General features: G+C 39.3%; 2 protein-coding genes across 3 annotated transcripts in view; both read right to left on the reverse strand.

Annotated features, from left to right (window-relative positions):
- ITGA1 (integrin subunit alpha 1) overlaps positions 1-17,996 on the reverse strand; it is a 162,055-nt gene extending 144,059 nt beyond the window's left edge. Inside the window, exons 1-2 of one of the 2 annotated variants that reach the window (XM_053200747.1) lie at positions 5,088-5,205; positions 1,532-1,664 (exon numbers count right to left, since the gene is read on the reverse strand). In XM_053200747.1, coding sequence (XP_053056722.1) covers positions 1,532-1,625 — 94 coding nt within the window. In that variant the 5' untranslated portion in view covers positions 1,626-1,664; positions 5,088-5,205. Of the gene's footprint in view, positions 1-1,531; positions 1,665-5,087; positions 5,206-17,861 lie in introns of those variants that run through there. The other variant, XM_015073711.3, reaches the window with a different exon arrangement.
- On the reverse strand, positions 2,928-5,093 carry PELO (pelota mRNA surveillance and ribosome rescue factor). Its single transcript, XM_015073712.3, has 2 exons — positions 4,182-5,093; positions 2,928-3,885 (listed from the first exon to the last, which is right to left on the reverse strand). Exons 1-2 carry the CDS (start codon positions 4,905-4,907, stop codon positions 3,454-3,456), a joined length of 1,158 nt encoding a protein of 385 aa, XP_014929198.1. The 5' UTR covers positions 4,908-5,093; the 3' UTR covers positions 2,928-3,453.
- Positions 17,997-25,305: the final 7,309 nt, after the last annotated feature.

Consider the following 25,305-nt stretch of genomic DNA (forward strand, 5'->3'; position numbering starts at 1 on the left):
GGCTCTAGGTCTATAAAGTTCATCCTGAAAGTGACCCCTTCCAACACTGTGCCCTCTTACAGTTTCTATGTTACTTTTGTAACAGTGATTTGTTTACATGTTGTCTTTCCTAAACCCAGCTAAGTGCTTGGATCAAAGTAGGCACTAAAAACAAATGGATAAAATTAAATGTATCACCCTCAATGACTGGTGTAATATAAATATAGATGCTCCATTTCTAAGCTCTGACCATAGGCAAAAGGGTTTCTTTCTCCTCAAACTCTCAGAATCACCTCAGAAACCCCTATTCAACATGCAATTCAACATATTCTGGAACTGAACACAAACATTCAATCTTATTTGCTTGGGAAACCATTGGATTTAAAAGCACAATACTTCTTTCCCAACTAACAGCTTTACTTTGGGGAATTCACATATATATAATTCATCTGTGTACTTTTATTTTTAGCAATGAAGAATATTTCAGTTCCAGAAATACATGAATTGCAGAAATTATGAGTCACTTTTGTTAAAGATAATTAGAGGTTAAGAGAACTGGTCACAGGGATTAAAAAAGGAAAATAAAATTAATAACAGAAAATAGGTAGAGATAAAGGAAAATTAGCTTTACAAAGCTACTCTAATGACATCTGGGAGGGAAAAATCCAACTTGTATGTAAGAGGGTAATGAAAATGAAATCCAGAATCAATAATCCAGACATAAAATTAGCAAAATACTTAACATATAAATGGGGGACCAGGAATAGCAGAATAAATATCTATCTATCTATCTATCTATCTATCTATCTATCTATCTATCTCATATCTAGAGTAAAATGAAACATTCTGCACACTTATTTATTGTGTCCAGGAGGGGCAGCAAATCTTTGCTTGTAAGTGCCTGATGGTAAAAGGAAATTTACAGTACAAAATTTCATTGAGAGGTATGTTTCCATTTGTAACCAGTTATTCCCTGTTAATGAATAGCAATTAGAATTAAACTACTATACATGATTTCCAAGACTTATCATTCATTTTGCTTTTTAGAGAATAGTAACAAATGAATTATAATTTTTAAATTCTATATGCTATCACTACTTTTTTCACTTCTACAAAGCCCGTTTATCTTATTAAGATAAACAAAAAAGTTTTACTGCTTACTACATATACTATCACTGTTTTGATAGTTCACCCTATACGTATATGTTTATATTCTTGATAATGGTATAAAATGTAAATTTTAAAAAATAGAAATTTTTGAAGATATTTTAAGCACTTTACAGACAAAAATATATGCTTTTATTTTGAAAAGTCTTATTGACAGTTAGGCTGAATATTGGCCAATTAACTCTCTTGAAAGACCTTGAAACTCAAATGTTTTAAAAACAAAAACAAAAACAAAACAAAACAAAATTCAAATGTTTTTCTCCGTATCTGGCAACCCCAGCCATAGATTTATTAGCACAGGGAGAATAAACTATTGCCTATGTTTATCAGATTGTATTATACACAGTAATCAACTGGAGATGTTAAAATACAGATTGAAACTCACAAGGTCCAGAGTAGGTCCTGGACTCTATTTTCCCACAAGCTCTCAGGGTCCTGGGTCCAGTCTGCTGGTGGTCCATAGACCAATAGCAAGACATGAATCAATGGTTCTCAGCATTGATACCCAATGGAATCACCTGGGGATTAAATCAAAACAAAAGGAAACACAACAAAACAAAACATCACTTCTAGGGTAAAGGTTATTTAGCCTGGGATCCAGTCTGGGTATTGAGTTTCAAAAGCTCTCAAGGTCAGGCTAACAACCAGCTAGTTTGAGAACCTATGACCTAAAATGTATTGGTCAGATTTATGGGTAGGTTTTATTTCTCCTGATTTCTATCATTGTAGATAAGAGACCTAGGAATAACCAATACTGCATAGATTATGAGAGTAATATATGCCCCAAATCTTTAAATTCTTACTGAGAATATGAGTCATTATCAATCAGACATTAAATAAGACATTAAAAGTCTTAGCAATTTCTTTCTATACTACCAAATGATTCAATAACATGTTTTTCATATATTTTAAAGTTAAATATCCACTGACATAATCACAATCCAAATTATTTTTAGATTAGGAGGTAGATATGTAACAATGTAATTTTAAAGTACATGGAGTGTCTATTCCTAATTACAGATAAAAAAAAAAAAAAAAAAGCTCACATTAGTGAGAAATTATGAAAAAATCCCAACCTGGGATCTATCCCAGGAGAAAGGCCCGGAGACAAAAAGGACAAGCAACAATTTACTTAGTATCTGTACTTGAAGTAGATACCCATCAGTTGCAAACTGAATTATCATCTTTTCTTTATAGTGACTTTCCTAATTATTTTGCTAAGGCTGAGGTTTGTAAAAGGTCAGGATGCAATTACACTCCAGGGCCCTTCCTAATTCTTAAAAATGGGCATCAAAGATACTTAATGAAAATAATACTTTAAAGTCAGGTATTTGCAGAAATTCCATCATTACAGTAAAAAGTATTGGACTACAAGTCAGCTACCACATACTACTAAAGATGTGACTTAACCAAACTTTCTGAACAGGTGTTCTCACCCCAACTTAAGGTCTAGGGAAAGTCCAATAAGAATGTGCAAGCACAGACTAATGCCACATAGAAATATAAGACAGCACTATGCATATTTATGATAAGCCAACTAAATAGTGTGGTAGCGCAAAGAAATGGGAGTCTAGACTGCGGACTACTTTCAGCTTTGGCACTAATTAGCCACATAACAAGTAAATCACACTTTAATTGCATTTTAAAAATAAAAATACTTCGAATAGCTTATCTTGAAATCCCTAGCAGGTCAAAGCTCTATGATCCCAAAGTAACTACGTGGTCCTCCAAAGCAAATATTAATTGTAACAACAACAAAAATTCACCAAGAGCTTAACAAGTTTCTTAAGAAAAATACCATTTTAAATTTGTTTTCTAGAAAAGTCTACAATTATTTGGCCATCACTTAAAATAGCAAATTTAAAACTTAAAAAAGTGCAGAAAGGGATCATTAAACAGCACAAGAACACTATGTAGAATTAAGATAAACAGTGTAACTGAGGATAATGAAATACCAAACAGCTTTTCCTAAAGGACAAGGGAAAAACATCTGGGATTTTATGATCTATCCCAAAGAATATATAGGTACTCTTATTAAATACACAAAATGCTTTTTGAGTACTGCAAATAACTCACAGTTTCTATATAAATTATCCTATTTAATAAAGATGGTAGTACGTGGAAATTATTTCCTTTTAATTTATTGTTTGGTTTGAATACATGTCCTGCCAATCACACAATACCTAGTGTGACCAAAGACATGAGAAATTCCTGTAAGAATCACAAAGTGCCTTGCAGCTTTCTGCCAGGATGCTAAGGAAATGTAACAATGGAGACACAGATTGTCTAAGTTAGAAGTTCCAATCATTAATCTTCCTCAGAACTGGAATCATCCTCTTGGTCAGAGAGTTCAGGGACAGGGAAGCGGAGAATGGCAGCCACTCCAGTCAACTGACTGAGCTGTTCTCCAGATACATGAAGACTAGAGAATATCCTAACAGTGCCCGCATTCTCTTTCACACTGTCCACCAGCTTCACATATCGGCTCCGTGTGGCTACATCCTGGTGCCTGAAAAGCTCATCACTGATGAGCAATGTGTCGATTGCCATAGCCTCATTGGCCTTCTCTACCTGCTTGAGTCCATAAAAAGCTCGGTCAGGTTCATGTTGTAACATTTTATAGAAGTCATCCAAAGCCTTTACTTCCCCAGCGGCTTTAGTGTCTGAAAGGCGGCTAGCTACAGAAGGGTCACAAAGGGCCTCTTTCAGGGAGTACTTGTGTCCAGAGGAGGCATGTACCTGGAATCACAATTATGAAAGTTAGGCAAAACAATCTTAGAGTACCCATTCATCAGCCTGCAATGACCTAAAGCCAAAAGCACTAATAAAACTTTATTAAGTTTGAGAACTTAAAGCAAAGTTTACTATGTAAATACCCTATTTAACAATTCTCTTTTTCATTTCATTAGCTCGCTTACAATCACAGTCCAGTAAACACTTTCTCCTCTTGTACTTTTCCCAGTCTTAAAACCTAAGAGTAGTTTATACAAATCACTCTGCCCATTCTTAATTACCCTTGGATAAGACCGTTTTACCTGAAGGAATTTGGACCGGTTTTCCAGGAGCACTTTGTTGTCGGTCTTCACTGCTTGTTGAAACATGTAGTCGCAGAACTGCTCCCTCACGAATCCTGGGCTGGCCACCAGGATGCACTTCACAACATCAAAGTTTATGTGGCGCTGGATACCCTGGACCACCTGTTCGTAGAATCGCTCCAAGGCCCGGTCATGCTGGGAACAGTTGCCTTTCCGTTTCCTAGGGATGTTCACCTCCACCTTGGCCCGAGTGAGGGTCATGCTGGGAGTGACTAAGCAGATATGGGCGAGGCCTTCCTGCATGACCACAGCCGCCACATCTGCGCTCCAGGCTGGGTCACAGGCCTGCTCGATGCGCTCCAGAACCACACTGTCCCACTGTTTCTTGGCCAGCGTGAACTGGCGGTTGGGCTCCAGCTCGATGGTGTGGTAAGCCCCCATCTTGACATACTCATTCTCTTGGATGTTGGTCCCCTTAACCCGCAGCTGGCAGGCTTGAGAGTCAAAATCGATGGCCTCCACGCAGAGAGTGAGAGTAGTGCGGACCCGGTTGCTTCCTACGCTGCCCGTGGAGGACTCAGTCTGTACCTTGCGGATGGTGGAGGCACGCAAGCTGTCGCCCACCTGCACTAGATTGTAGGTGTGCCACATGTCCTCAGGTTCTTCGGGGACCAGGGTCACCTGGCCCGCATTGTCTTTCTCAATGTCCTTCCTCACGAGCTTCATGACTTTGGCGGGGATTCGCAGGCAGAACAAGAGGAAATGAGGGGGTACCCGGTGGGAAAGGGGCAGGGAGGGAAAGGGAGTCTAGGCCGGGAAGGGGGCGGGGTCTGGTCCCTATAGCCACTGGCCTGACGGGAAGGAAATACTATAGCACCGACTCGAGCGGCCGAGGGGAACACTTACTCTAGCCCTTCTTTTCTTAGTTTCCGGGCGCACGTCACCACACCCGCACGAGAGACACCGCAGCAAACGCAGTCTTCTCGGTTCCAGCCGCCAGCACGGACCCAGCAGCTGATGCAATGAGCGCGCATGCGTAGCCCGCGTCCCGCCTCCCGGCGCACGTTTTACGTCCCCAAAGAGGAGGCGTGGTGGGGGTGGGGAATCACAGTTCGCGCGGGCGCAGGCGCACTAAGCGTGAAGCGCGTCCGAGGACTAAACCGACGGAGGAACGTGGTTGGAATCTTTGGTGGCAGGTCGTTTAATGCTGAACTTGGACCTACTAAGTTTTCGCTTCCACAACTGTTTGTGCAGAATCTGAGGAATATGTAGTTCAAATTATTTTTTTCAGCTGCGTGCAACTGCCACTGAACACCTTCTCTTCCCCGGGTAAATCCAGTGTTAAAACTTAACTAAAAGTAAAAGGAATTCTCAAAAGTGCAGACTTGGCCCCACAGTCCTAAAATGTGCTCGGCTTTGCACCTGCCTTATCCGCACTCAAGCACTGCACGCCTTTTGGAGCTGGTATTTCCAGAAGCGGTTTCTAAGAACGACTGGTCACGGTGCGTGTGGGCTCAGAGCAACGTGCCCAGCTGTTTTCTGCGCTTAGTTACCGTGTCTGCATGATCTGACTAACCCAGATGTTAAAGCACTGACCCCACACAGAGAAGAAACCATCCGTGGAATTTACCCCTGGGTGGACCTCTCAGTTGCTTGTCCCGATGTCCTGGGAATCCCAGATTCCAAAATTGGCAGTCTCCGCTTTCTGCAGCTCAATAGCCCCTGAAATGTTTAGGTTAGGGATTGGGTCGCAAAAGCTTAGGGCGGGATCATCACTGCCAAAACTGAGAATATGGGAAGTGGGGAAAATCTGATGTAGTAGGACCAACACGACCGAAAGGCTATGGAATTTATTTTAAAGAAAATCCTTAAGTCACACAGCATTTTTATGGTGTGGGGGTGTTGAGAATTGGGGACTGCTTCTTAACAAGATCAGTAAATAGAAAAAGCCCATCAGATTTTCTTGAGGGTTAAGATGGGGTGGAGAGCAGAGAAGTCCTACCATGTATCTTCCCATTCTCTTTCTTGTGTATGGTACTGTAAGGGAAGCTTGAACTGGTAAGACCAGGATGAAAGAGAGGAATCTGACTCTGGCACAAGTCTTGAATTTCACATCTCAATTATCTTCCTCAGAGATTCTAAGGGGACACAAAATTCCCCTCTACAGCTCTAGTACAAATTAGAGTCATTGTTTTTGTGGCCTCTCCTCTTCCTCTCGGTTCTTAACCTCCTTTCCCTCTTCCTTTCACACCTTCCTGTCATAGTGAGTGCCCTCACAGTTTCTAACTCAGACTTCCTTCTTCCACTTCCAAGTAAACCCAGTGACTTTTGAGTAAGGAACTGATGACACTAAAGTGTAAAGATGGCTTGCCTCTCTCCAACGGAGATTTCCTAACTAGGAGAGAGATAAATACTTTGAGTTGCTCCTTGATCACCTTTCTAAGTACAATTTACCTCTCTCTAAATTCTGCCAAAGATTAAAAACCACAGAATCACAGTGGCAGGCATACCGTAGGACCTTAATAAATGTTAAGTTTTTAATGAAGAGCTATCATTTAGTGAATATTCACCAGGTACTTTCCTATATACTCTTCTAATCTTCATCTATAAATATTTGTTATCCTCATTTTGTAGATTAAGAAAATGAATTACAGAGACATAAAGAAATGTATTCAAGATCACATAACCAGCTTTTAAATTCAGACATGCTTAACTCTCCATCCTCTCCTCTGTTCAGTGGTACAAGATTATGTATATTATGGATGCTTGAAATCTCTGCAACCATAAGTTATGTGCTGTCATCCACTGCCACTTCCCCTTAATTGTCACCTTTACCAGTTAAAGACCCACAGCTTAGGAAACAACTGAGAGGATTTGAAAGGCATCAGTCCCTTCCTTGCTTCTATTACCAAAAAAAAAAAAATCTTTATATTCTTCTGCTCAACATACTTTTACTTCTGCCCAGCCTAGGTCACCATTATAATCCTTGAGAAAAATCCAGTGTTCTACTTAAGGAAAATACGCATATATTTCTACATTTAAAAACTGTAGGAAACCCACACTGCCTGCTAATTCTGTGGTTATTTAAAAGAGTTTATTTAAATTATGAGGCAAACTGCTTTGGGGTGTCTTTTTAAACATAAACTTGCTTCAGTGAACATACTACAAAATTTTTCATAGAATTACTATTTGATCTGAAATAGAATTATTTTTTAGTAACTGGAGCTTACTTTTGAATGATCAGATGTTTTCTCTCAGGCTTTGTGTTGTAACTTAGTATTTCCAGATTAATCATTACATTTTTATTTTGAATTATTTAGAATTCTCATTCCCTACTAATTAAAATCCAATTCTGTGATGTTCAGGGCCTCCATGATTTGGCTTTACAAGCTTTATTTTCCACTTGCCCCCTCCAGCACCCTATATTCCACCACAGGAGTAATTTTTGTTCCCCATACATCCTGGGAACTGTCTACTTTGCTGCCCTTAACTCATGATGTTCTCTATTTAAAATGTCACTGCTTCTCAGTCCTTCCTCCATAAATACTACTTCTTTTTTAAGCCCAGCTTAAATGTTTCCTCACATTTGAAAACCTGCATATGTAAATATTTTTAATATTTTTTAAATGTTTATTTATCTTTGAGAGAGAGACCGAGTGTAAGTGGGGGAGGGGCAGAGAGGGAAATACAGAATCCAAAGCAGGCTCCAGGCTTTGGGCTGTCTGCACAGAGGCTGAAGTGGGTCTTGAACCCTCGAACTGAGACATCATGACCCGAGCTGAAGTCGGACGCTCAACCAACTGAGTCACCCAGGCGCCCCTGAAACCATGTGTATAGTAATTGGAATACCTATCTTTTCTTTCTTGTTGAACTCTGAGTAGATTAATCCTTTTACTCCTCCACTGACCCTTGAAAAGTCCCTGGCACATAGTAGGCACTTATAGATGGATAATAACCTGAGTGTATCAGATGTGAAGTGTGGCAGCTATATGAACATTATCACAGACAGTTCTTAAGGCATGATATTGTAATTAACGATAGTTCACTTAACCGAATAATGGTATATAAAAAGTAATTCCTCTTATTTTAAAGCTGTTGTAGTTACAGCAGTTAAGTAATATATAGCAGTATATGGTATTTTCATTTTTTTACCAAAATATGCAAAATCATGAGAAAAAAACATTTACCTTTGTTACTTTAAATTCTAATTTTATATTTATTGGCTTTTTGAAAATAGAAACCTTTATATCAGCAACTTTATATCTATTTTTTCTATTTATATTAATCTGTCTAGAATAAAAAAAGTTTTCAATTTGTTGTTTTTGATGTAATTCCAGTGTCTCAGAAAGAGAACCGGGCTATAAGTCAAACATCCTGGATTGTAATTCTTACCCTGTCAATTGTTTTTACTCTTAACTTTTGGCAGCCCTCAGTGTCTTAGAAACTCAAGTTTCTTTTTCTTAAGAATTGAGGGCATTGAATTCAATAATTAAAATTGTCTTAATTGTAAAGACTATGCTGCAAAAATGTTTAAAAAACTGAAACAGTACTCATAATCTCACTCTATCACATTTATATTCATTTTTGCATAGTACCTTTTGAATTTGATTCTTTCTAAGTCCCACTGTAGTGGTAAAAGATCGATACCAAGTTTAATCCTTGCACACCAAGAGTTGGCAGACAGGAGTCATGATCTTTTTAGTAGGTTATAACAACTTTAGATAAGGCCCCTAACTTACAAACCTGAACTTTTCAGTCTAAATTGTAAGTAAGATTATTGGTCCTGACTCTCTTATTTGATAACCCTTATAAGATTCTAATGAGATTATGTCACTTGTTAACTGTAGAGTTGTATAAACATGTGAGATATATGGTAAATCTCCAAGAATGCCTGACCTGAAGCTAGAAATCTGGATCAGACATAGCAAGGATCAAGGGCTCACTTTAACATGATCATACTCAGTCTTGGAAAAATAACTGGTTCGGTAAAGCTGACTGATGAATAATCTATTGGGTACCACTATTTATACTAGTATCCCTTCTGCAGGGAAACCTTAGGTCAGTCCTACTGCATGAGTTCATGCACTTCATTGGTGAATTGGATTACAGTCCTTCTTCCCATTATAATAGTATGTTAGAATGCTAGAAATGGTTTGTATGACAGCTGCAGGGCTAATGGGCTCCTGAGGATGGATTTCTTATTTGGATACACTGGGCTTAGCACAGTATAGGGGCTGTATAATTGTTCTTGTTTCTTGTATTTTTTTGTTTGCAAGACTTAACTTTTTTCTTTTTTTTAATGTTTATTTATTTTTAAGAGAGAGAGAGAAAGAGAAGTGGGGGGGGGGGGTGGCGAGGGAAGGCAGAGAGAGAGAGAGAGACACAGAACCTGAAGCAGGCTCCACTCTTGGTTCGAGCTTACAGCAGCAAACCCAATGAGGGGCTCCAACTCACAAGCCATGAGATCATGACCTGAGCCAAAGTTGGACACTTAACCAAGACTAAGCCACCAGGCATCCCAAGACTTAACTTCCCTGCAACACCTACTAATTTTTTTCCTTCCTCTGCTTACAGCACCATGGAGGCTCTTCCCATCATTGCTTCCTTGCTTGTCTATTGCCTTTTTCAGAGTGTGAACTTCTTTAAGGACAGAGACTACCTTTTATTTGCCTGTGTTCCTGAAACGCAGCACAGCAACTGTTACATAATCATAGTTATTATATGAAAGAATATGTGATCGTTAGTTCTCCTTTAATACAGAGTTTTTAACTTGTCTATCTTTGGTGTCTTAAAATTATGAAAACATTCTGTTTTATAATGTCACTATAATTTTAAAGAGAAGATTATTCTTAAGGTAAGTTTCTAAAAACCTATTTCAATTTTTGAGATACCCATGCTTCGGTAAGAAAATGATTATTTTAAACACATCATACTGAGGAAAAGATCTTAAAATGTAAATAGTATATAATAACAGTTTTATCATGCATGTTTAGAAAATGATCTTTGCAGAGTAAACCAGAGCTCTGATTATGAATATCTAATAATAAATGCAGTCATTTATGTAAGGAGAATGTGCTAACCTGGGATTGTACAGAGATGCCCATGTGACCTCCACAAGCAAAGCTAAGAGGACAACTGGGAGAAGTATTCAGTAATTCAGGCAAAAGGGGAAAAGGGAAAGTTTTCGGTTTGTTTGTTTGTTTGTTTTGAAGGAACTTTTACTCAGTTACTGTCTAAAGTTCCTGTGATTAAAAGCAGTTACTTGCAGTTGTCACAAAATAATATAAAACCTCCTACCAGATAAGCAAAAATCTTATCAACAAAAGCCTCCATGAGGGGTGTGTTTCTGTTTGTAAGTGTACCTATACAAGATCATTTTCGAAAAATATAACAATAAAATGTACAATTTTAAAGACTGGTCAGTATCCATGTGTTTTCAAACTTTAGTATTTGGCAAACTAAAATTATACCTAACAAAATGATTTTGAAAGTACACAGTAGGGAGTGTCTGTGTGGGTCAGTTGGTTGAATGTCTGACTTTGGCTCAGGTCATGATCTCACGGTTCATGAGTTCAAGCCCCCCGTGCTGGGCTCTGTGCTGACAGTTCAAACTGGAGCCTGCTTCAGATTCTGTGTCTCCCTGTCTCTCTGCGTCTCCCCTGCTCATGCTGTCTCTCTCTCTCAAAAATAAATAAACATTAAAAAAAAAGTACACTGTAATTTGTATTAGGAGTATAGGATTTATAATAAAATATGTGGTTCATTAATCTTTTTTATTTAAAAAATTTTTTAAATGTTTATTTCATTTTTGAGAGAGAGACAGAGAGAGACAGAGTGCAAGCGGGGGAGGGGCAGAGAGAGAGGGAGACAGAATCCAAAGCAGGCTCCAGGCTCTGAGCTGTCAGCACAGAGCCCTATGTGGGGCTCAAACTCACAAACTCTAAGAACATGACCTGAGCTGAAGTCAGATGCTTACCGACTGAGCTATTCGGGTCCCCCCCCCCATTAATCTTAATCATTTGATGTTCTAATGTGAGTTAGATATCCTATTCAAATTTAAGAATTTGCATTTATTATAGCAGATCCCATATAATTCATGCAAAAAGCATATGCTGTCACCCCTTTTAATATTTGAATTACAATGATTTTTCAAATTAGATTTCTCATTTGTTGTATTTATAGAGATCTGTTTGGATAAAACAATATTAATGTTTTTGCACATAAGGTAAATTCTTAACACCAACCAGTGCATGTATTTTAATCTCCTTTTAAGACTTACTTGACTTTTTAATCTTCCTTTTAAATTACAGAAGGCATTAGATAAAAATCAAGTCCCTTCATATCTGTGTTAGCCCTAGTGCTAACCACCAATATGACAAAAATTTAGGGTTTGCCAAAACTAGTCATTGATTGTATGCAGCTGGATCAATCTTTACTTTATTGTCACCTTTCTCCTGAGGGAGAGTATTCAGAGGACGCTCAGTTCTTAGGATCTGGTGAGGCTACTGATGCCAGAGGAGCAATTATCCCTTGCATCAGATAGAAAAGAACTAAGAAGAGGGACAATGTTCATATCTTTGTATCCAGAAGGAGTGTCATTTGTATCCAGGAGTATGTTTGAAATTTTATGATACAGTTTTTAAAAATACAATGAAATGTGATAGAAAATTACCATGTAGATTTACTGTTTGTTATTTTTGTGATTTTCAGATGCACATTTTCCCACTTTTCAACATCTCTGAAACTAGTAGGCATCTAACAATCTAATGATTATAATTGGAATGGCAGCACTTTTATTTCTCAGTAGTGCATAAAATAATGGTGCATCATTCAATTGATGGTGTCTTTTATTCAGTTAGATATAAATGTGGGTAGATATATATATTCCAGGTAAGGACATATGCATCAAAAAGAGACAATCTGATCTTTTAAGTATTTTATGGCTTTGTCTATAGTCTATTCAATAACAGATTTCAAGTGCCTATTATTTTAGATGCTAAGGATAATGAAGAGTCTACCCTCATAGAGCATATAGCAAGCTGGGAAGACAGTCAGCCAGATATTTAATTACCCTAACATGTAGTATGTTATAGAAGCACCAGGGGCTTACATGTTTCTGGCAGAGGGGGACCTATATACTCCAGTGGGTTTCTTGGCAATGACATTCATGTGGGGACTTGAGGTTAGCAAGCAGTGTGAGTAACTGCTTATGCAAAGGCCTGGAGACTTCAGAGGAGTTGGCACAACGGAAGAGCTAAAAGAGACTCAATAATCTTGACAGGAATATATTCAGCTCATTTACATCTCTTGATACTCTTCTGTACTTGCTTTGAGAGTGAATACAATTCTCCATCACAGAGCACTCTGGATAGGCAGTATATTCTGATTTGAGCATTGTGCAACAATTCCAAATATCTTTCATCTCAATTTTATAACATGAATTCAAATACACTATTTTGTGTTTCATACAACAGAAGGATTGTGTAGGTAAAGAATAGCACTTTGATCCCTAATTTTCTGAATATGTTTTAAACATGAGCTATTTTATGAAGTATTTTAAGGAGAATATGAAAATTTAGCAAGTTCTAAATCTAATGAGAAGTTTTTGGGGTTTGAGGTGTAGGCACATATGCAGAGGAGCATCCATCTGAGGAGGTAAAATAGTTATCAGCTGTGCCCAAGTTTATGCATCAAAAGAGCATCATGACAGCAGGGACGACAAATAGGCAAACTGGTGAAACGTGAAATATATATATATTCCACTCCTACTCTCAGTGCCTATGTATTAAACAAACAAACGAACAAAAATCTTATGAATGTATTGCTGCCTTTACTGATATCATAATGACTAAAGAGTTTCCCCATGTTCAGTAATTCCTGACAGTCCACTGTGTGCCACTGGAGGTCATTTCTTTGTTATGAGTAAGTGTCTGATTTCCATGTTCAGCCGTCACCTCACTGGATTTCATACACACACATATATATTTTTTTCTTTTTAGAGAGGGGAGGGGTGGGAAGGGAAAGAGGGAGAGAATCCCAAGCAGAGGATTAGACACAGAGCTAGATTCTACGACTGACCACGAGATCATGACCTTAGCCAAAATCAAGAGTCAGACACTTCTAATGAGCCACTCAGGTGCCTCTGGACTTCATTTTGAATAGGAAATCTTGACTGAAGAAAGTCACAAAGGAAGACACCTTGCTTTTAGGCTAAGTAAAATATTTCTAGGGTGGAGAGACATATAACTCAATTAGGCATCATTCTATATATTCTTAATATCCAGAGATAGTAGTCTTATTTGGGTTATGATTAATGTAGGGTAGACATCATCTAATTTCACTGTATACCTAAAAGTCATGAAAATAACAGACTTGCATCATTGATTAGGCCCTTATGAAAGTCTTTTAGACAGGTATGCTTGGATTTAACATTTAGAGGGTTGAGCAAGAGGGAAAGGGAGTTGCATTTAGATAGCCTGTATGGCATATTATCTCACAGCATGAGATCTGAGATCAGAGATCAAAGCTGAGCACAGGCTTTGCCGTTTACTAGTTGTGTGACTTTGAACAAATTAATCTCTTAGCATTTTGGTTTCTTCATCTCCAATATATGGATAATAGTTCTGAATTTTTTCCTGTTTCTCAGATTAAAATGAAATAATATATGCAACGTTTTTGGCACAAGGCCTCACACAGAATATGTTCTCAATAAATATGTGCCTTTCAGCATTAAGTTGTGCCAGTTTTTCTCTGTTATTGTATGTCTTGATCTTTTTCCCCTGGAGGTTTAATTCTGCCATTTGGATATGGCCAATGAAAGGTTGGGCAAGAAATGAGAGGGTGGGAGGAAAAGAAGGGGTATTCATTTCCCCTGCTCCCTCCTGGTGGGGCTTCAGTTTGGGCTCTAGCTGCATTCCTCTTCCTATGCCCCAGCTCCTGTCCAACAGTCCCTCTCCCATAGCTAGAGTTCACAGTCAACCTGACAATGCTCCCTTTTCATGCCTAGATTAGTAATGGCTTTTCTTCCCACTGTTACTTCAGATGCTTTCTTCTCATTATTGTTTGTCCTTAGGTGCTCCACCATCTTTTGTCAGTTCCTTTAACTGCCTCTGTAAACAGTCCCTTTATTAAACTTTCTTCAGTTAAATCCTTTATATGTGTCACTAGTTTTTGCGGGGACTTTGACATACATAAAATAACAATCTGTTGACAAATCATTTTAAAATATCGTTAAAAGCTAATACAAGACAATTCTTAATCCAACGGGAAGTTTATTGGGATGGTGGTGGTTTGTTGTGGTGATATAAGCCTACATTTGTAAGTTTTTTTAATGCTTATTTACTTTTGAGAGACAGAGCATGAGTGGGGAAGGAGCAGAGACAGAGGGAGACACAGAATCAGAAGGAGGCTCCAGGCTCTGAGCTGTCAGCACAGAGTCCTGAACCTTGATATCATGACTTAGGCTGAAGTTGGAAGCTTAACCCACTAAGCCACCCCAGGCCCCCCAAACCCACATTTAGGTAGCCTACCTGGCATATTATTTCACAGCATGAGATTCAAGATCAGAGATCTAAGCTGAGCACAGGCTCAACAGGGGGTGGTGGAGGGAAAGGTGGAGTTCTCTTCCACATGCATAAAACAAGATCATATCCACAGTATCAAAATGAGCGCGAGGATTACAGAGAAAGTAAGGAAACGTGATTGGCTATCATGGGAAGTGTACATTTTGGGGTTTTGGTAGGCAGAATAATGGTCTCCCAAAGATGTCATGTCCTAATCCCTAGAACCTGTGAATGTTACCTTATATGGCACAAAGGACTTGCCATGTGTGATTAAATTAAGGATCTCGAGACAGGGAGATTATCCTGCATTATGTAAGTGGGTCCAATGTAATTAGAAGGATCTTTATAAGAAAGACTCAACAGGGTCAGAGTCAGAGAAAGAAATGGATGATGAAGCAGTCAGAGAGAAAAATTTGAAGATGCTATACTGCTGGCTTTGAAGATGTAGGATGGACCCACAAGCTAAGGAATGCAGGTGGCCTCTAGACGCTGGAAAAGGCAAGGAAATGGATTTTCCCTGATAGCCTCCAGAAGACATGTAGCTCTGTCTGCACCTTGATTTTAGCCTAGAGATACTTCTTACAGAACTGTAAGACAGTAAATTTGTCTTATTTTAAACCAATTAATCTGTGGCAATTTGTTACAACAGAAACAGGAAACCAATACGGGCGTAGTAGGAGAGAGAGGGTGCTGGATTAGAGCAGACCCTGAATGGTCAGTTGAGAATTTTGGATTTTATCTGAAGACAATAAAGAACCATCAAAGTATTTTTGTTTGTTTGTTTTACTAAAGACTAAGATATAATTAAAATTACTTATTAGGAAGATAGATTAGAGGTTGGGTTCAGATTGGCAGCAAGAGCACTCTACAGGAGTGTGCACTGGTAGGGATGGTGATGAGACCCCAGGTTAGGTGTGGACTCTGAACTGACCAGAAGTTTCCAGGAAAGCTGACACTATGATGACTCACTGGAAGACCAGCAAAGGAGAGGAAGAAGTCAAATTTCAGATCCTTATAAAATGGGCATATTATAGCACATATGAGGAACTGACTGATTCTGAACAATAAATTCTAATTTAAATATGATTGACTTTTAGGTACATGCACATATACACATACACAAAAAGGACTTAAGTATTATAATTTAGGGTGCCTGGGAGGCTCAGTCAGTTAAGCGTCCAACTTCGGCTCAGGTCATGATCTTGCGGTCTGGTCTGTGAGTTCAAGCCCCACGTCGGGCTCTGTGCTGACAGCTCAGAGCCCAGAGCCTGCTTTGGATTCTGTGTCTCCCTCTCTCTCTGCCCCTCCCCCGCTCATGCTCTGTCTCTCTCTCTCTCTCTCTGTCAAAAATAAATAAACTTTAAAAAAAATTTTAGAAATATCTATATGTTATTCTTCTTTAAGTCCCTTTCTGCCTTAATATGCCTTACCAACAATTGCAGAAAACCCACAGCATGCAACTTGTGACTGTTTTAGGCATGGGTAAATAGAGCAGTTAAACCTAAAAGATCTTCAGTATACGAAATCATAACTTTTTGACCTCTATTTTTTTAAAGTTTCATTTTAAAGTTTATTTATTTTGAGAGAGAGAGAGAGATAGAGAGAGAGAGAGAGAGAGATGTGAGCAGGGGAGGGGCAGAGAGAGCGAGGGAGAAAGAAAATCCCAAGCAGGCTCCAGGTGCAGAGGCTGAGAACAGGGCTGAAACTCACAAACAGTGAGATCATGGATCATGACCTGAGTTGAAATCAAGAGTCAGCTGCTTAACCTACTGAGCCACCCAGGGCCCTCATTCTTTTTTTTTTTTTTTCTTTTTTTTTTTTTTTGCGGAGGGGGGATGCGCAAACTTCATTTGATCCTTTCTGCACTACTGACTGCCTTTTTGGTAAGTTGAAAAAGGTACAACTTGAATAGTCAGACAACTTCAGATTTTACACAACAACAAAAGGCAAACAACCTCTAAAAAGTTTGAGCTGGAGAGACATCACATAGGTCAAATAAGTGTAAAGGGCAGTGACAGTAGCTGGTAAGTTAAACCATTCACTGGCTGTAAAGCTGTTCAGAAGTCTCTACTGTTTGGATTACTGGACACTTCCTGAGTAGTAGAAAATGTTTGGATGAAAAGTCAGTAGCTCATAATTAACTCTCTTAATACCACCTCACTATGTAAAACGTTTTGCTTACTAATAATCCATTTCTCAGAGATCTTCGTAAGAGGTAACCAGGCTTGAACATCCAAATCAGGGTAAACCGGCCAGGTAATTCCCGTTTTTAATGGCAAAATGCTGAATTAACTAGTACTCAGAAGCATGCCAGCAAAAAAGACACTGAACACTGAATATTGATGATATGCTAAACCCAACCATTAACCAAACCATTAATCAGGTCACTTTCTTTCCAGTTTTCACCACTACAACTTCTCCCCTCAGACAGTAACTGGTAAAAAAGATCTGACTGTGGGTTAATCATTTGGAAAATCTTAGGAGTGATATGATTCAACATTTTTCTGAATTGGATATAACTTTGTATTTCCAGTGTTTTTTTAAGTCCTCATGAAAAATACCTTTTATACACACGTAACAATACGATACTTTGCATTAAAAAATGGTCTGCTCTGTGACAGTTACAGAGTAAAGGCTCTCTATCCCTTTCTCCATTTCAAAAAGTTCCTCCTCATCCTTGACAGCGACAAAATGCAAAAATGCCCACCCTTGAGTAACCTGAGGGTAGGAACTTTGCATATAAATCAGGCGCCCTCTAGTTTCTTCCCTCCCGTGGAGCGGGGTTAGGAGGGGAAAGGCCATTCAGTAAAGTCCTAAAATACAGTGTAAACTGTCAAAACAAGTGTGTAGAGTCCCATCTACCTTGTCAAGTTTTCAGCGCTGTCTCCCTGCTACCACCGAGGGGGAAGGTTTTGAAACACATCAAAACGAGTAACGAAAACGAAACGCAGAAACTCCTTTCTGTACTCAGACCTGCCCAGACTACCTGAGCGCCCCAAACTGGACCAGCGCTCCATCCACCCCTCTGGGCCAGAGCTCTCCGTCTCCCTCTACCCAACAACCACAACAAGCCCGGAGCCCCGCGCGCAGATGCCCAGAGACAAGCAGGGTCGCTCACCGGTGAGGAGCCAGCAGCGGGCGACAGCCAGCCCTGGGCTGGCTTGGCGTCGGGGGGCCATGGCCCGAGAGCCCTCAGAGCCCGGGGACGCGCTGGATCGGCGGGCAGGACTCGGCGGGACTGGGAACGGAGCCGCGCGCTCAGGGCCACTCTACCGCCGCAGGTCTGCGTCCGGCCCCGGCCAGTCGCGGCGCGCAGAAGCCGAAGAGTGAATTTCCTGTGTTTTGGACGAATGCCTCTGAGTCCTCTCCACGCTCCTCATATCCCAGACTTACTGCCCCATCGCCCGCCCCTTCGCGTGCTCGGTTTCTGAAATCCCACTGGCAGTCTCCCAGGCTCTGTCCGAAACATGGACAAATAAAGCCAGCTTCGCGGGTTCGTGTTTAGGCTAAAGTCCACCAGCTACAAAGCAAACCTTAAAGGGATATCTGCCTTTCATTGAGAGGGTGATGCCGCCCTCCGGCTAACTCCCTACGGTGGCAGGAAGGCGGGCGAGGGCTGGACCTTCGGAGGGTGTCGCCAGTGCAGTGGCCCCGCCTTCACACCCCTAACTTCTCCCCTGGGTCTGCTCGGGGAGAGTACTTTCAACGTGCCCGGGCTTCTCGGCCCTTAAGGGGAGGCTGCTTCCCTGGGGCCCGATTGCGCAGAAGGAATTCGACGGTCGCTGAGAGTGAGCAGGTCTGGTCTCCCCACCTCGCTTCCTGTGGACACTTGAACTTCGCCGTGCTGTGGTCTGGCACTAAGCGTGTGGATATGGGAGGGAAGGGGGCGTCTACTCCCGCACGCCCCCACTGAAAGGGTTCTGCTTTCCCTTATGGAGGGTTTGCTTCGTTTGATCGTGGTTAAACGGTGGTTGCAGACAAACTTTTCTTTGGGAAGACTGATAAGTTGGAGAAAAGGAGAAGGAAACAAGAATGGGAGAAAAAAGAAAAGAAACAGAAATGCAAGAGGGAAGAGGGAGGTTAAAGAAGGGAGGAAGACAGTCTCTTCAGAAACGGTATGTGTGTGGGCTATTTTGTTTAAGTTGAATGAGAATGTTTGTACACTGGGAACTGAATCTAATAAAGAACCTGGGGACTGTTTTATTTCTTCTTGCTGAAGACTTTTATAACTAGGAGTGCGTTAAATCATGTTCATGGTACTCCATCCTCTCCCCCTCCCACTACTCCAGGGAACTAAAAATTGGGAAGTTAAGTTGACGGGTCAAAACGCTGGAGAATGTTACCCCACCCTGGGAGACCCAGGCCAGTAAAAGCACTTAAGAATTTGTAATGATTCCCTTGCTTATCCTGTGAGTTGTACAGCCTCCCTGTTAAGAGCCACATCCACATGTTAGCTTCACTTGCTTTTTTTTTTTTTTTTTTTTTTTTTTTTAAAGCAGCCCTGTCTTAATGGTTTTGAGAATTTCAAAGAAAGGGAAGGAGTGGATGAGTGGATTTGTGTTTACACCTGGTGCCTGGAATCCATTCTATTCCATTCCATTCAATTCAAAGCAGCTACCAATTGAGTATCTCTCTCTAGCAGGACTAGGGCTAGGCAGGACTAGAGTGCCACCCAAAGGAGGACTCTGCCTAGGACACAATACAGGTGACAGTATAGGTAACCCGAGAGAAGGGAAGGGAGAAGCCACAGGGATGATTGGATAGAGTGCCACCAAACAGGATGACAGGGACTAACAGTTGGAAAAGACAATAAAGAAACTTAATGAAGATCAAAAAGATGGTCAGCCCTGAGATGATGAAAGCCATCAAATGTCAGTAACATGACCCATCAGCTAAGGAATTTTTCTCTAATTTATTTATATGAAATGATTACCTAGTTGAATATGTTAAAAATACTGCTTTTCCCTGTTTCCAACTTTCATATTTTCATTTCTTAGTCCTATTTTCAAAATATTTATTTATTGCACAAATAAGTCTCTGGAGAAAACCTCATGTTGGATCACAGTTCAAACTCATCAGACATTACTGAGGCTCCATTGCCTATATTCAGTGTTCTTGTATCCCAGTTGGGCTTCCAGCCTATCTTCATTAACTGGTATCGTCAACCTGCCTCCTTTTCCTGGGAAAGCCTTGCCAAGTAATTTCTACATTTCATCTCCCTGTCTATAGTCTTAGTTATGTCTTCTGCCTCAGTATGGCCCGTGAGGATTTGCACAATAATCAGTAAATACTGCTTAACTGATTAACCGATAAAAAACTGATAAGTGATTAATGTTTAGACATTTAAAAATCATGATACATACTTTCCCCAAAATATCTCTGCAAATTGTTCTGTTTTCATAAACAATAGTGTGTGTATATATATGTAAACATATGTATATACACACATATATATATGTGTATAGACATATACACATTTGGAGCTCTAGAAAATTACAATATTATTTTTAAATGAATTTTTTATTCATTTTTGAAAGAGACAGAGAGAGAGAGAGCACAGGTAGGGGAGGGGCAGAGAGAGAGGAACACAGAATCCGAAGCAGGCTCCAGTCTCTGAGCTGTCAGCACAGAGCCAGATGCAGGGCTCGAACCCAGGAACCCTGAGATCATGACCTGAGCCAAAGTCACACACCTATCCGACTGAGCTACCAGGCACCCTGAAAATTATAATATTATTTAATTAGAAAGAAATAAAAAGAGAAATTATAAAATTCTTATTGAAATAAAGTAGGGTTAAAACATGCTTGTATGATCAAAGCTATAATTATTGGGAACTTTAACTTTCTTTGGGGGTTAACAAATACTTTGAATTAAAAATTTTTTTATAAAGTTTATTTATTTTTGAGAGAGACAGAGGCAGCATGAGTGGGGGAGGGGCAGAGAGAGAGAGGGAGAGAGAGAATCCCAAGCAGGTTCTGCACTGTCTGCACATAGCCCCATGCGGGCTTGAACTCAAAACCATGAGATCATGACCTAAACCAAAACTAAGACTCAGATGCTTAACTGATTGAACCACCCAGGCACCCCTTGAATTTAAATTTTTGAAAATCTTCTCTAAGACTTACAAACTAATGGTGATAACCAGCACTACCAGTGCTGTGGTTAGTTTACTTCCATATGTGTTAGGAATCTTATGACAATATTTATTAATCTTCCTCATTTCACATCAATGCAAATATAGAGACTGAGAAAGTAGTTATTGCTGGAGAATTAAATTTAGATTCAGTGCTCATTTTCTGAACTTCAATAAATCTTAACACAAATCAATTTCAGGCAAGCTATTTTCTTAAACTAATTTTATCTTGACAGGAAGACATGTTATTGAGTAAACTGAGGTTTAGAGAAGATTAAAAACTAGGGTCACAAACTAGTCATTACATGGGGTCACTTGACAGCAAATGCTAAGCTCTAGACTTTGTACAATATACTCTTCTATTTTAAATGAGATCTAATATGATTAGATCCCTGTGACAATTTGGAAATATGGGTGAAAATTAGAAGTACCCTGAGAGGTTAGAGACTGAACTGATTAAGAATTTAGAACACAGAGTCTATGAAATAAAGCAAAGTAATTGAGATTACTGGTTAGTATCTCAAAAAGAAAAACTTATACTTCATACAAAAGTATTCTCCTTAGAGGTAATCTAATATATTAAGTATAATTACTGGAGTAAGTAGGTTCTTGAGTTAAACTCCCTAGATTCATGCCCAAGAACCACCATGTGGTAGCTGTGTGATCTAGGAAAAGTTATGTAGTTTCTGTGAGCCTCAGTTTTCTCAAACATAAAATGGGGATAAAATACTGCTTTTCTCTGAAGAATGTTATGAGGATTATATGAGATGAGCCCATGAAACATTTAGCAAAAATGCCTGGATTACAGTAAATAGAAATGAATCATTCTTCTTCTTCCCAGTTGTAGGAGAATTAGAATTAGACAATGGGAACACAGGGAAGGGCCTGTGTGGGATGGGCCCTAAGGAAGTGATACCATTTGCTAGGCATCAAAAGGGAAGGTTAGTGTTTGGCCAAAATCATCTCTATCAACTCTTATCATTATTTCTGGAATGTTTACCTGAAATACTTACTTTGTATTAGGGAATTATCTTGAACATATCCCTATAAAATGGGTATACATTAAGAAATTAAAGCCCATTATGATATTAACAAGGATTTGCTTTTCAAATTAGCTACGTGTCAAGGGGATTTTTTAAAACAAGAAAAAATATTTCACTAAGGAGTTGGAAATAGGAGAGGGTCTAGAGTTCTGCTTCTGATATAGGTCAGTGTTCTTTGGTAGTTAGATCATGGGTTCTCAAAGCCACAGGATAAATAAGGTACTCCCACCCAGATAGAAGAGCAGTGTCAATTTTTATTCAATCATAAATACTTTTTAAGTTGTTTTATGTTAAAATAACAGATTTTTATAAGAAAAATATAAAATTACATTTTTAAAAAGTTAAATATGAGGTTTAAAATACATTTTAGCATTGGGGCACCTGGGTGGCTCAGTTGGTTAAGCTTCCGACTATGGCTCAGGTCATGATCTCACAGTTCCTGAGTTCAAACCCCGCATCATGCTCTCTGCTGTCAGTGCAGAGCCCTTTTCAGATCCTCTGTCCCCTCTCTCTGCCCCTTCCCTGCTCACGGGCTTTCTCTCCCTCTCAAAAATAAACAAACATTTAAAAATACATACATACATACATACATTTTAGAGTAGCATCAAATTGTACTTTCTTCCCTCCTTTCCACCTCAGAGGTGTTAAGGGTAGGTGGTATTTACAATGATTTCATAAAGATTCAGACTTTAAAAATTTTACTATGTATGTATTCAGGGAGTTGCTTTCCAAGACAGTGATGCTAACTCACATGGGGAGCTTAGTTTATTTAGTTGAATAAGTTTTAAATTCCTGTTGTGTACTGGACTCCAGCACTACGTTCTGCAGAGGCAAAAATCGGTAGAACACTTGTTTTTCTACTGAAAATCTGCTGTCCATTAATTTCTTTCACTTGTAACTAGGGACAGAAAACAAGCAGTTTTGGTCTCAATTACAACATTGCCATATTTCATCTTAAGCCTGTTAAATTAAACAGTCCAGTGAAATTACCATATTAGTTGTTGTTACTTCAACTTGAGAACCCATGATTGCTTCTTCTGTGACAAAAACAAAGTCACAGTGATGGGGAGCTTAAACTTCACCACCAACCAAACTTTTTCTTTTTTTTTTTTTGGTTATTGCATAATGTTCTAGTGTGAATGTTTTTTCACTTAAAATATAAAATAGGTGTTCCTCCCACCCTATTTCCTGAACAAGTCTATGCCAGAAACTTGGTCCAAAGACATTTGGGCAACTGGTACTTAGGAAAAAAAAAAAAGGACTTTAGAATCCTGGTGAAGGGCAGTTCTTAACACTGTAGGAAATTTCCCTAAAACTTATTGGCAGACTTCAACGTGAGTGACATACGATGCCTGCCCTGGGGGAGGGGGTGTCAGGGTGGAGCCCTGGCAAGAATATTTAATTCATGGCACTCTGACTCAAAATAACCATCACTGATGAACAGTAATATTTTAGCTGCATAGCTGGATTTCTTAATTTGCAATGTGAGTTAATTACTTTTTAAGCTATTAGGCAATTCTGGGATTATTTGGTTGATTTAATTACTTTCCCTGCACCAATATCTAAAGAGTTAAATCAGGTAGGTGGGCTCTAAAAATCTCAGAACTGAAACAAATAGAATATTAGTTAGTAGTCAAAACCAAGTAGATTGATATTTCTTGTAATATGACTGGGTCACTAAATATACACATGAGAAAATACTCTAATAAAAAATAAACACATCAAGAGATGTATCTAATAAAAAATAAATACATCAAGAGAAAAGGAGTCCATTATTTGCCTCTGAAACAATAACACTTAAATAGCTTGTTTTTTAAATCATGTGGCTATTTTTCATCTGCTCTACTAGACCATAGTCTATACCAAGAGAGTCAATCACTCATTTTTATTGCCTGCAGCTTCTGCCCCATGTAATTCATTCATTCAAACATTCAAACATTATGGTATGACTTCTGTGCAGTAGGAAGTCTTCTAGGCCTCTCAGGATTCAGAGATGTTGAAATGCTTGGTCCAATCCTCAAGAACATTCACAAGATACCCAGAGATATGCATAGAATGATCTTCCTAATTGTGTCTGTTGAGGCCTTGAATAGAGCACAAAGTCAACAGGAAGAAAAAGACAGGGTTTCATAGAGATGGTGGTCCTGAAATGTGGCCTTGCAGGAAATGGGGAGGGGGTTTCACAGGTGGAGAAAAAGGATCTCCTTTATTTTTATAAAAGGATATTTTTATAAAAGGATAATGGGCGTTCTAGGCAGAGGCAGCATGAAATGGATGAGTAGAATGGAATAAAATTTAGGAAAGGCAAGTGAAGTTGTGACCAGATATGAAAGGATCTTAGAAGGATGCCAAGGTGTTTGGACTTCTTATAAGCATAGAATATTTTCATAGTTCTGAGTGACACATTCAACCATGTTTTTTACTCTGTTTTAACTTTTTCCTCTCATATGTTTTGTGAAGTGGCATAATTTACTCTAGTTTTTATAGTGCAGGAAATGAAATATATCAAAGCCATAAGGCATACTGTGAAATTTCTATTCCCTGAATTTTATGCAGTGCCTTCTTTAAGGAAATTTATCATTATTTATTATCAATAAATACGATCATATGTACTACTAAAACAAAGGTGGAAGTTTTGACATTTGTCTCTGACCAAAGACTAAAAATAGTCTGGAAGAATAATCTTTGGTGGTCCTTCTAAAATTTGAAGAAGATGAAAATGAAACCATTATCATGATGCCTGAAGAACTTTTAGATACTCCAAATGGACACCATAGAGTAGATATGTAAACATTAAAGATACATTGCCAATATTGGACATTTTAAGCTTTTTGGTCCCAAAGTTGGGGTGAAGGCAACCATGAACTCATAATCATCCAAGTCTTTGTTCTGTGGGTTGAGGACTGATTTTAAAGGCCCTGCACTGGGCACTTGGATGACTCAGTTGGTTAAGTGTTCAACTCTTGGTTTTGGCTTAGGTCATGATCTCGAGGCTTTGTGGGTTTGAGCCTTTGCACTGGGCTCTGTGCTGGTAGTGTGGAGCCTGCTTGGGATTCTCTCTCTCTCTTCCTCTCTCTCTGCCCCCACCCCCCACCCCACACTGTCTCTATCTCTCTTAAAATAGATGAAAAAAACTTAGAGAAAAAAAAAAGTATTAAAGGCCCTGCATTGAAAAAGGAGATCCTGGGCCTTGTCATGAAAGAGAGCCATAATTAGGTGATTCCTCTCCAGGAAAGGAAAATGTAGGCAGCCAAGAAGATAGAGCCAGAGACTGGTAGTCGAAAGCCCACTAAAGCTGCCAGGGTAAAGCAAGAATGAAAAGCTAAGTGTGAGCAGGCAATGAAGATGGAAGCATTGTGGAACAAGGTTTGAACCAGAAGTCTCGG

This window comes from Acinonyx jubatus, chromosome A1 (assembly GCF_027475565.1).
Source record: "Acinonyx jubatus isolate Ajub_Pintada_27869175 chromosome A1, VMU_Ajub_asm_v1.0, whole genome shotgun sequence".
NCBI lineage: Eukaryota > Metazoa > Chordata > Mammalia > Carnivora > Felidae > Acinonyx > Acinonyx jubatus.

Bases quoted from the DNA above. Each gene is read 5' to 3' on its own strand.
- PELO (XM_015073712.3), bottom strand. From the start codon at position 4,907: ATGAAGCTCGTGAGGAAGGACATTGAGAAAGACAATGCGGGCCAGGTG. The intron at 3,886-4,181 runs GTAAAACGGTCT...TTGTGATTCCAG, and splicing joins ACCGGTCCAAATTCCTTCAG to GTACATGCCTCCTCTGGACA.